The sequence below is a fragment of the Pteropus vampyrus genome, unplaced genomic scaffold (assembly GCF_000151845.1).
Source record: "Pteropus vampyrus isolate Shadow unplaced genomic scaffold, Pvam_2.0 Scaffold74, whole genome shotgun sequence".
Classification (NCBI taxonomy): Eukaryota; Metazoa; Chordata; class Mammalia; order Chiroptera; family Pteropodidae; genus Pteropus; species Pteropus vampyrus.
This window is the reverse complement of record NW_011888855.1, coordinates 7,026,458-7,038,228: the sequence shown is the minus strand read 5'-3', so window position 1 is coordinate 7,038,228 and position 11,771 is coordinate 7,026,458. Positions and strand designations below refer to the sequence as shown.

Sequence of the window (11,771 nt, the reverse complement as noted above, 5' to 3'; positions counted from 1 at the left end):
CACACTGCGGACAAAATATTTTATTTTGTTTTATTTTGTTCTCCATGTGAAAAAGAAGGCCTAGAAAACACACCCCCCCACATGCACTCAGTGTGCTGCAGCCGTAGAAACGCTTGATTGGCACTTGCTGCAGGCAGAGTGGGGAGCACACCCACAGGGCCTCCCCTCCTCTATTGCCCTGTCAGCCACTGCGCCCTCCCTGCCCACCTTAGGCAGCTCACAGACTGTCATCTCTAGTTTCTCTTCTCACTTGCAAGGAGTGGACTCCTCTCTGGGTGGGTGATATTGACAGAGGGAAGAATGAGAGCAGCTGGTGCTGCATGGGAGCCAGGCAGAAGCATTTGATATGGAAACAACCTGAAGACGTTTTCGATGTTTTTATATGGAAACAGAGACAACTCCAGGTCCTCCATGAACTCCCAGTGTGTTTACAACGGTCGTCGGGGCAGGATCTATTTTACCACGCTTTTTACCAGGTGCCAGTGCAGATATGAAATAGATGGCAATCCATCAGGGGTCCATCAGATGGCAGCTCAGTGGCTCCAGCCAGGAGGTGAGGAATGGGGTGCTTGCAATTGGGAAAGAAGGGATTCCAAGCTTAGTGGGTTCTAGAGATGCCCCTGTCAGCAGCTGCCTGTAGTGAGTGGAATGTGGCCCTGGTCAGGTGACACCAGCCCTGGCCAGGTGACGCTGGCCCTGGAGAAAAAGGAGAAAAGATAAGACTTTCCTCTAAATGGGGTTATCAGTCAGCAAGATCTAGGAGTCAAACAACCCATTTGGAGCTGTTTTTGTGAAGCAACAATTGGCCAAGTCTCACCATGAAAACAGACTGGTGAAAGGCTATGAGGTTGTCTGGGTGGTTTGCAAATGTTCAGAAAAAATATTACAGGAAGGAGAATGTATCTTCTTTCCTTAAAAATGGATTTTCCTGAACCTGAAACTAGGCCAACCAGGTTTGGAGCATGAAAGTCATGGCAGGAGGCAGGCCAGCGTTATTCCAGGAAGGTCCCGGAGGCAGGGAATCTTGATGGACAGGTAGGTGCAGTTGGATTCACGGGCCTCAGCCAAGCCCAAGAACTGACCACTGACCAGTGGCTGGGACTCCCTTCTATCACCAAAGGTCATTGTCCTTGTATTTTCTGATGCTGTTTCTCCAGGTGAACAGATAAACTAACCACATCACAAAATGACAACCGCATGCAGTTTTTACTCAGTCACAAATGGTCCTCGGATCACTCATATGTTGACGTGGGTGAGAAATAATAACAACAGATGAATGAAAAGGAAGTGTTCTTCTTCCCCAGACACTGTGGGAGCTGGGGAGAGCTCTGTATCTGGTTTTTGGAAGGAGGCCGGAGCTGCTTGGAGCTGGACTCTGTTCCGTGCAGGCACTGGGAAACAGTTTGATGTCATTCCCAACCGCCTGCACCCTGGGACTCGAGAAAGTCACCATCTCCCGCTTCTTAGGAACTGCAGGCTCCCTAGTTCTCTAATACACATCATCTCACTGGCTTCGGTCTGGACTATGAGGGAGGCACTGGTTTCCACCTCGTCAAAGCATGGATGTCACTGCCGTCTGGAGCACGACCTGCTCCAAATCTCGGAGCTACTGGTAAGTTCAAATCCAGGACTCGTTAGAGGGCTTTCGTGTTCTTGGGTTAGAGCGGGAAGTTGAACTTCTTGTTAAGATGAGGCTCCAGAAAAGTCCCTGGGAAACCCCTATTCCAGCTGGGAGCTTTTCTCCACCCCAGCAGAGAAAAGGCAGGCACACAGCCGTGCCCCTTGTACTTTCCGAGCACTTCCAGAAAGAAAAGCTTCCAGTTGTGGTGGCCACTGCTCTGAATGGCCAAATGCTGAACAGTCAGGATTTGGCTTGCTAGAAACTTCTTTATTCCCCCTGAAGTAGCCAATCCCCAGGGGTGGTCACAGGTTGGCAGGGTACTCAGGCAAGCGTCCAGCCACTCTGGGATCTGCCACGTCTTGGCATGAAAACCACCTGGCAGCTGAAGATTTAAGGACATGGAAAAATGGTCCTGGACTATTAAACAGTAAAAGTGGATTAGAAAACATTGTATAAAGTAGGATCCCATTTTGGGGGGGTCACACATAAAAAAACACTTGGAAGAATAATAGCAAAGTCTCGAGATTATAGGTATTTTAATTTTGTTCTTTCAGTTTATTTGAATTTTCTATTTTATTTTCCAACTAACACAAATTGATTTCATTAGAGGAGCTTTTTAAAAAGCTACTTTCACCTGCTCAAAGGTGGGAGGAGTGGCCGATATCTGAGCAGAGCTTTAGGAAGCAGGCAACTTCTCTTCCCTGCGAACCCCAATACAGTAACTCGTCACCCACCATGTTTAATTATGCAAAATGCATCACTACCCTTTTCCTTTTATAAAAGAGAGCAAAAAGCCAGGAAAGCTGTGAATGTGGGCGCTTTAGTAAAAGGCTAAAAGCATTTGATTTCAAGCCAGCGTCCCGGGCTCGTTCTGGGCTCACTGTAGCCAGCCCGATCCGTCTTGCCTTTCCCTGGCTCCCTGGTCCACGCAGGCATCCAGCGGGGCTCAGCGGCCCTGGGGAGAGGCAGCAGGGAGGTTTGCTAGACCTTCCTGATAAAAGACCCTCTTTCCTTAGAGAATTTACAGTCACTACAACCAACGCGGAACAGTTTCTTGGTAACTAGAAAATTCCGTGACTCACTCTACTTTGTCTTCTGAGCTCTGCAAGTGACTAGTTTGGGGCCAGAGGAGAAACAAGAGAGGAAAAGAAGAGGAAAAACTAAAGTTTATTAGGGGTTAATCATCCAGCCACTCAACCAGATTTCCGAGTGGCCATGTGTGTGCCAGGCTCTATGAGCGGCGTGGGCCACACAGAGGTAAAACAGTCACAGCTGGCTGGGGAGTGAGGACAATAATCAAGCAGTTAAGATGCAGAGGGATGCAGGGGCTGAGTAGGCGCTGCGGGAGGGAGCCTATAGCAGGCACGACTCCTGGATGTAGCATCAGGGCAGGCTTCCTGGAGGAGGAGACTTCTAGACTAAGGCCTGGATGACAAAGAGGAAATGATGAAGCCAAAGGCAAGGGAGAAAGTATGAGAAGAGACAGCATGCGAAAAGACCCAGAGATGAGAATGAGGATAGTATGCTTAGGGTGGTGGTGAGGATGAGGCAGTTAAGGACTGACGCTTTACCTAGAAGGCAATGGGGAGCCATCAAGGGCATCTAAGCAAGGGCGTCTCTTGCTCAGACTTCTGTTTTTAGATCCCTTGGGCCACAGAGATCTTTTAGCAATGAGAAAGGGAGAAGAGAGTACAAGACATGGGGACTGGGGGCAGAGGCTGTGGGAGCCCATTGGTGTCTCTGAGACTCAGGCTCTGAGTTCAGGAGGGAGGTGGGGAGATGGTGCTCGTGTGACAGGGTGCGGGCACCCTGGTTTGAGTCCTCACTTTTGAACGTGAGTCATTAAATTTGTACAATGAAACTACACTTCTCTCTGAGGGTCATCGAAGCTTCTGAATGGAAAAACAGAGAGGTGAACTCGCTATAAACAGGTAAGTTCTGTGCTGAACTCAGTTACCGAGCACCCAGCTCACCTCCAATCACAGGGGGGCATATGAGATCGGCTTTTTGATGATGAGAAGGGTGGCAATTCTAGCCCCAAGATTAGTGCAGATTAGATAAGAAACAAATGACAAATATTTTCATGGCAAAGAAGAGAGTTTCAAGCTGTGGGAGGCGCAGTTGGCTGGGGAGGAAACACACTGACCTGGCACTCAGGGGCTGGTCACCGCTTGGTTCCCGCGGATCGCCTGCAGGGAGAGCTCGTACCCGAGGAACATGGCTGCGCTCATGGGGAAGCCCCGTACAGTGTTCACAGTGATGCCTCTGAAAAACACCTTTGGCGGGAGGCGGTGTTATCAGAGGGGACTGATCCGCACCCTCTGCAGGGCCACCACTGAGGAGCAGAGAGAGGCCTAGCAGTGCTGCTCACTCAGGCCCCCCGTCCCAGGCTAGACCCGCAGAGCTCGAAGGCCCCGTGAAGGTGGAGACCACCTGAGACGTCCTGGCCATGCCCCTGCCCTACCGCAGGTCACATCTGATGGTACTTTTCCTCCCAGGCCCTGGTTCACATGCACTAAATATTATGAGCTGACTGCTAAATTCTATGAACACCCATGTATACTTGCTTAATTGCTGCTCTCTCTCTTGAATTCGCGTGCGTGTGCACAGGCGCACACACGCACACACACGACGCTTGGGAATCCAGAAGCCAGAGCGCTCCACCCCACTGATTTTGCAACAGTAGACAGAACACCCAGCCACGGCCGACACTGGACAGATGCTTCACAGGACAGCCCTAAGGGGTGGGGTCGGGGAGAAGTCAGGCTGTGAGGAAGGTGGTAGACACAGAGTTGAGGCACAGCTTGGCCATTTAGTAGCTGTGTTGTTACTTGGGCAAGTGGCAGCTTCTAGAATCTGTTTTCCCAACTGTAAAATGGGGGTAATAACACTAGTGACCCGAACCGGTTGTTGAGGGGGTGAATGAGATGATGCTTTGAAGCACTCGCACAGCGCCTGCCGTGCGGTAAGTGCTCACCAACTGTTGACTGTCCCAGCACCGTCCTTATTGTCAACAGTCATCACTTCATACAGAGTAGCACTCAGCCTCAATCATCAGTCTGAGTGCCCGGCAGCAGTGGCCTGTCTTGATGAGCCGCTAAACTCGGCCTTTAATACAAGAAGACTATGTTTGTCTTCCGCCCCTAGACAATATGAATGATGCTTCCCTTCCTACCCAAAACGTCCTGCCTGGTGCTGGGTACACCCTGATCTACATGACATAGTTCTCACCCTTGGGATGTTTATAACCTACTAGGGAGGCTGAGTCCCTTTCAGGAATAACTACAACATAACTTAGAATGTGATGAGGACAGATAAGGGCTTTGGTAAGGATGGGGGTGGGGGCTGGGGAGGAGCTGTCCTCAAATGTCCTCTCTGGGAAGGGACAACACGACTAAAGGCAAATGTCTACTCAAGCATAAATGGCCTGAGAATTGTCAGGCATAAGACTCAAACCTATTTACTGACTCTTATATAATTTATCAAGTTTATGAAATATAACTGGTATTTTAAGAAAGCAGAAATCCAGCCTTTGCATTTCCTGTTTTCTTGGTAGTCAGGCACTGTGATATCGGGGTAAGTAGGTGCAAGATGTTGGGTGGCCTTCCTTGTGGAGAAGTGCCTGCCCCTTGACACTCGGGCAGCCTGGGAGATGCAGCGTGATCAGGAAGGGGAGAGAAGTCCTCTGTTCTCTTGTGGACTTGAGGGGAAGCCTCAGCCCCCAGGAAGGGAACTGATGGACCGGGATCCCAGAGGTGAGCAAGTGGCTCTGCTAAAATCTGGAGCAATTCAGGCAGTGGGGAAGCGGGATCCTTCTAACTTTAGCAATCCTCTCTCATGCCTAACCTTTCTGGAATTCCACAGGCTCACCCAGAGTGACTGAATAATAGCAAGGAACTAGGTCAGGCTCCAAGAGGAAAATTCCATGTGAGATGCCCACAGGGGCTCCCCTGTGACCGAGGCTTGGCTCTGCAAGGCAAGGCAAGCCAGGCAGGACCCAGCTTGGAGTGTGACCTTTCCCTCCCACAGCTGTGGCTGCTCTTCTGTGAGGCCCAAGGTGGCAGACCTTCTGGCTTTTACCACAGGCTTTTGGAACACAAAAACAACAGACTGGAGTCTCTCCTCATGAAGCCTCAATGGCCCCCCACTGACCAAGGTCAAGTCGACACCCTTTCCCAGCCTGTCAGGACCCACGCCCTCTGTCCCTGCACTTTCTTTGGGCTGCCTTTCTCACCCGACACTCTGGGCAGGCTTACAGCCTGTCACTCCTCCTATAGGGCCAACTCTTTTCCACCACCGGGCCTCAGCTGGAATGCTCCCCAAACCTGGCTGCACCCTCTAGTCATCCTCCCAGTGCCACCCCAAGTTAGACTACGGCCCATTGCCTTCTATGCTCTCAGTATCTCTGCCAGCACAGCACTTCTCACACCATTTTCCAATTGCCCATGATTTGTATATCCTCTTATTAATGATCCCAGTAAGGGCAGTGAGAGTGGGGCTGTGTATATTGGCTCACCTCTGAATCCCAGTGCCTGCACTGTTCTAGGCCTAGAGGACCCATCCATCAGAGGATGGATGAATGAATGGATAGATGAACAAATGAATGAATGAATGAATGAACAAATGAATGAACCAATTCCTTGATGCACAAAAAAGCAGTCTCTGAGTTGAAAGAGTCCTGGCGGTGGCTGTGATAGTGGGGGATTCCTGGAGTGGAGGAAGGGCTCCAGACCCCCCCAAGTGGCAGAACCAAAGAGCAACTAGCCCTGGTGCCTTGGGAAGCTTGTCTGTTATAAATGTTCCTCTCTGTCTCTCTTTAGCGTCATTCAATCTCATCCCCCTGTGACAACCCCTTCACAACAATCACCTCTGTGGAGCTAAAGGACATCAAGTCATTCCTCCAGCCTCTTTATTTCAGATGACAGCTCTCCAAGTATGAGCCATGGCCCAGTGACCCATGACGATCCTCACGGCCTGCAGAGAATGGACCTAAAACTACCAGGTCTTTCTTCTGTTATGACTTGAGAATGCTCCGAAAGTCCACGGGCTTCTAATCATCGCTGTCACGAAGGCCGCTTTACTTGTAATCGTTAAGTGAGTTACAAAGGGCTATTAAAATTGGGCACCATCGTCACTATTTTACTCCTTTCTAATTCTTTATTACCACTGAGTTCTTCTTCCATGGGAAAGTGGGAACATGTTGGCTTAGGGCTTTGTGCCCTGCCTCAGTAAGCTGTAGTAGAACTTTGACAATGAATACTCTGTAAAGCTAGTGCCCAAGCCAACTGGGATTGGAGCCATCCCTTGGCCCTGGGAAAAGACATTCCCTCCTGCTGGGAATATGACTGGGAGACAACCCAACTTTGTAGGACTGTGTGGGGTTTTTTGGTTGCTATTTATGTTTATACGCAAACACATATACAAATATACATAAATACATATACACACACATATGCTTGCATAGGCTGTGAGTATTTTTGGACTATATCACAAGAAATAACAGTGATTCCCTTTGAGAGAGACCTGGCAACCACAGGTGTAACAGTTAGATAGTATATCCTCTTTTTCCATCTTTTGAAGCTTCTTATGTTTATATATAATCTATTTTTAACCCACTAATAAAAACATTTAAAAATTAATCTCAGTCAATAAGGTGGTTAATCAAGCTGAATCTTGCTATCTCTGCTTAAAATCTGTCTCTGACTATAAACGACAAATCGAGTGCTATTGAAATTAAAAAATCGATCATTTGGCCTCAGTTGCCCTCTGGAATTTTTTTTTTTTTTTTTGACAGCACAGTATATTTTGGAGGAATAATGTCAGCAAAATATTCTGCCTCTACAGACATTTTTAGAATTATGACACATTAATGTTTTGGATCACAGACAAACATATCTCATATTAAAACAGAGCATCGAATCTAGATCTCCCTTATATGTCCCTCTGTAGTTATTAGTTGAATCACAAACTATGCTTCTGCCCCCCCCACCCCCGCAAAAAAGACATTCAAGGTGAAGACTCTAGGAATATGGCAGAGTAAGAAATACCAGGAATCTGTATCCTACCTAGACAACAACTGTACTGGCAGAATTGGTCTGACGTAACGATTTTGGAATTCTGGAGTTTACCGAAAGCTTACGACTTCCAGAGGAAGGCTTTTACAGTAAACTGTGATTAATTTCAGTCAATTTCAGCTCTTAGCACAGTAGCAGCTATTGGTCCCCCACCTAAGCAGGAAGCTGTGCATGTGTTTCTGGAGCAATGTGCACACAGCTTATGGGAGACAGAAGCGGCAATAAGGACCCTGTCCTCCCCGAAGTGAAGATCTCTTTCTGATCACTGATTTCTGTTTCTGATCATAGAGGTGCAATGAGGAGGGTGGCCATTGTTGTTCCACTTACCCCTCACTGATGCAAGCCCTCCCCTCTGGCTGAAGGGACTTCCAGAGGATTTAAAGGGCTCATGCCCTTCCCCCGTCATTGTTCTCTCTTTCTCCTTTTGGGAGGCAGACATTAATAACTAGGACATTCAAAAGTAACTGCATGTTTGGGGAAAATTAGAAAGTGACTGAACATGCCCAGGGAAAGGTAAAGGCTCAGAAGAGACTTGAAAGGACCTGATCCTTGGCACAGAGACAGCCCACAAAAATAACAAAAAACACTAAACCCTGGAAAGAGAGAAGAATTTGATTTCCAGAGTTACCACATTATTAGATTTAAATATCTAGCTTTCAACAAAAAATCATGAAGCATACAAAGAAACAAGAAAGTATGGTCTATTCAAAGAAAAAATAAATAAACAGAAATGGTCCCTGAAAAAGGTCTACTTTATAACAGATCTACTTTATAACTATCTTATAGATGCTTGAAGAACTAGAGGAAGATGTGGAGCAAGTCAAGAAAATGACAAAATGGAAATGGAACAAAATGGAAATATCAGTGAAGAAATAGAAAACCCAGAGAGAACCAGACTGAAATTCTGGAGCTAAAACGTACAATAACTAAAATGGAAAATTTACTAGAAGGATTCAAAGGCATATGTAAGTAGGTATAAGCAAGAATCAGCAAATTTGAAGATAGGACAATGAACATTATTGAGTCTGAGGAACAGAAAGAAAAAAGATTGAAGAAAAGTGAACAGAGCTTAAGGGACCTGTGGGAAACTGTCAAGCAGATCAACATATGCATCGCGGGAGTCCCAGAAGAAGGGAAAAAGGGACAGAGAGAATATTTGAAGTAATAATAGCTGAAAACTTTCCAAACTTGCTGAAAGATGTGAATATAAATATTAAAGAAGCTCAACAAATTCCAGGAAAGATGAACTCGAAGTGACCCACACCAAGACACATTATAATAAACTTTCAAAGACAAAAAGAATCATGAAAGCAGCAAGAGAGAAGCAACTTGTTAAACACAAAGGCTCCTCAATAAGATCACTAGCAGATTGTGCATCGGAAACTTAGAGGCCAGAAGGCAATAGGCCAATACATTCAAAATGCTAAAAGAAAAAACTGTCAATCAAAAATCCTATACTCAGCAAAACTATCCTTCAAAAAAATGAGGGAGAAATTAAGACATTTTCAGATAAACAAAAGCTGAGGGAGTTAACTACTATTAGATCTATGCTGCAAGAAATGTTTAAGGGAGTCCCGCAGGGTGAAATGAAATGACACTGGAACCGTAACTTGAAGCCGTATAAAGAAATAAAGATCCCAAAGGAGGTAAATTTAGAGGGAGAGTGATGTCAGCACTGTGATAGCACAAGATGTCCCTCATTTGCCCCCACCACAACAACAAAAATTTGGCATCCATCCATGAATAAAAGTGTCTCGGAGGGACTTGTGGGACCCAGCACCATATGCCCGGGGACCCTAGAGGAGTGTCTCCCATCTGTATATCAGTAATAGGCAGACAGACCTCAGCACTGGCAGTGGAACCTCCAGTAGACTGTGAACTGGTTCCAGCCCCTCTTGGCCACAGTCCAGGAGCACTTGGAAAACACTGATCTGGGTGGTCATCGACAGATGAGAGAGCCTCGTGGAAGTCCAGGTTTCCAGAGAAGAAGTTCCAGTACTCCATCGGAGCAAAAAAGAAAATACAAGTTTGGATGCAGTGGAGTGGGCAGTTAGTAGATATTGGAAGGTTTGGGATTATTGCAAGGCAGCCACACGAGAAAAGGCCCAGAGCTCAGCAGTGACAGTAACACTAATAAAACTACTAATATTAATGTCGATAACAAATGGCTCTTTCTAAATGTTCTCTAGGTGTGATACATTAAATTAGCACTTTTTATATGCCTAATTTAATTCAACCCACAAATATCTCTGTCGTTCACAGTAGGGATGGTTATCTTTGGAGAAACTTAAGGCCTGGAGAGGTAAAGCAACTGGTCTGGATTCCTCTACATCAGGAGTCCCCAACCTTTTTGGCACCAGAGACCAGTGCCCCTATGAGAATCTAATGCCTGATGATGTGAGGTGGAGCTGAGGCAGTGATACTAGCGCTGGGGGGCAGCTGCAAAAACAGATGAAGGTTCACTCACTCGCCTGCTGCTCACCTCCCGCTGTGTGGCCCATTTCCTAAAAGGCCATGAACCGGTACCAGTCTGTGACCTGGGGGTCGGGGACCCCTGCTCTAGATCACAAGTAGCCAGTCATGGCTTTGAACTCAAGTCTGCTTGAGAGGCATGTCAAGAAAATTTGGGTGCAGGCAAGAGAAAAGAGGAGAGAGACAAAGCCAGGTTGGAGGCTGCCTCAATAAGTGAAGCCAGAGGTGATGGGGTCTAAACTCCCGTAGGTGGGAAAGCATGAGACAGATCAGGGAACTGGAACTTGTGAGATGTGATGACTGAGGTGGTTCAGGGGCTCCCCACTTAGAAGAGGGACAAGGGTGAGGCACTGAGCAATGAGTTAGGAAGAACTTCCCAGCATAGCTTGATGAAAAGCAAGGTTTGGTGACACACAGAGGTGGTCCAGGTCCCAGCTCTGCCATCCACCACCTGTTTGACCTCAGTAGGTCACCAGTCCTCTCTGAACCTCTGTCAGGTACAGAGCACAGGCAACTCCTTCACACCAGGCCAGCACAAAGACGAGATGATGAAACAAGTTTCTCTCACAGTACTTAATAACTGGTGACTGTCGGCATCTCAGTTTCCCTTCTCTATAATCTCACTTCGCTAAAAATGTCTGACCCCCCTTCCAGGGACTGACACAGACCCTGCATGACCACTGTGGGGCTTACTTTAAGACCGTCATTCTGGTAACTCTTGGAGATACAGTCCAGAACACCTTTGTACTTGTTTAAATAAACTCCGTCAGCTTGGAGTCGACTTTTCACGACATCCATAGGCGTCGCTGTACCCCAAGAAATTGCTCCTGTAAAGAGAGATAAACAGGTGTCAGGGGCTGGCTGGTTGGGGTCTGAAGGAAACTCTGCAGATTTCTACCATTCAGAGACTTCTGAGGGAAGTGGAAAAGCTCAGGGTTAGGACCTGTGAAGGCTGTTCCTGAGCCTTCCTTGCCACTTGCTGTGGGACTTTGTAGAATTCTCCTACCTCCTCTAGGCCTTGGGTTTGTCATCTGTAAAATGGAGCAGCAGCACTTATCTTCATGGGGTTGTTGTGAGCATAAATAAATGGATTCGTGTGAAGCCTTTAGCACAATACCAGCTAGTGCTTCATAAGGGGAAGCCTTTATTAGCAGTTTTTATTAGAGAAAGGAACAGCCCCCACCAGTACCTTGCAGCACCTTTCCAGGGCACCAGGGGAGAGTGCCCAGGGTAATGCCTGAGGCTGGAGGCCTGTAGCTCCCCAGAGGCAGGATTTACCCTGAACACAAAGCTAACCAAACACTTGCAGATAGGCTGCTGGCCAAGGAAGGGCCAGACTGGGGCTTGCAAGAAGAGGAGCAGCCGGTCTTTAAAAATCTCATGTCTTTTCCACATATATGGAATAGGAGCCTTGGGACCCCATGCCACTGGGTCATCCTCTTTGGATAAGGCCAGGTGCCCTGGTTTGGCCACTTCTGTGACTTTAAGGAACTCCAGGTTATTGTGTAAACACAAAAATTGACACATTCTTGGATGGGGAGAGAAAAACAAACTGATGCCAAAGTCCAAAGCAACTGATGTGAAAGATTTCATAATTGCTGCCC

General features: G+C 47.2%; 1 protein-coding gene across 1 annotated transcript in view; it reads right to left on the bottom strand.

Moving 5' to 3' along the window:
* Positions 1-986: 986 nt before the first annotated feature.
* The window catches only part of SLC25A48 (solute carrier family 25 member 48), a 40,131-nt gene continuing 29,346 nt past the window's right edge, over positions 987-11,771 (bottom strand). The window contains exons 6-8 of the mRNA XM_023532016.1: positions 10,861-10,994; positions 3,768-3,897; positions 987-2,003 (exon numbers count right to left, since the gene is read on the bottom strand). Coding sequence (XP_023387784.1) covers positions 3,775-3,897; positions 10,861-10,994 — 257 coding nt within the window. The 3' untranslated portion in view covers positions 987-2,003; positions 3,768-3,774. The remainder of the gene's footprint in view (positions 2,004-3,767; positions 3,898-10,860; positions 10,995-11,771) is intronic.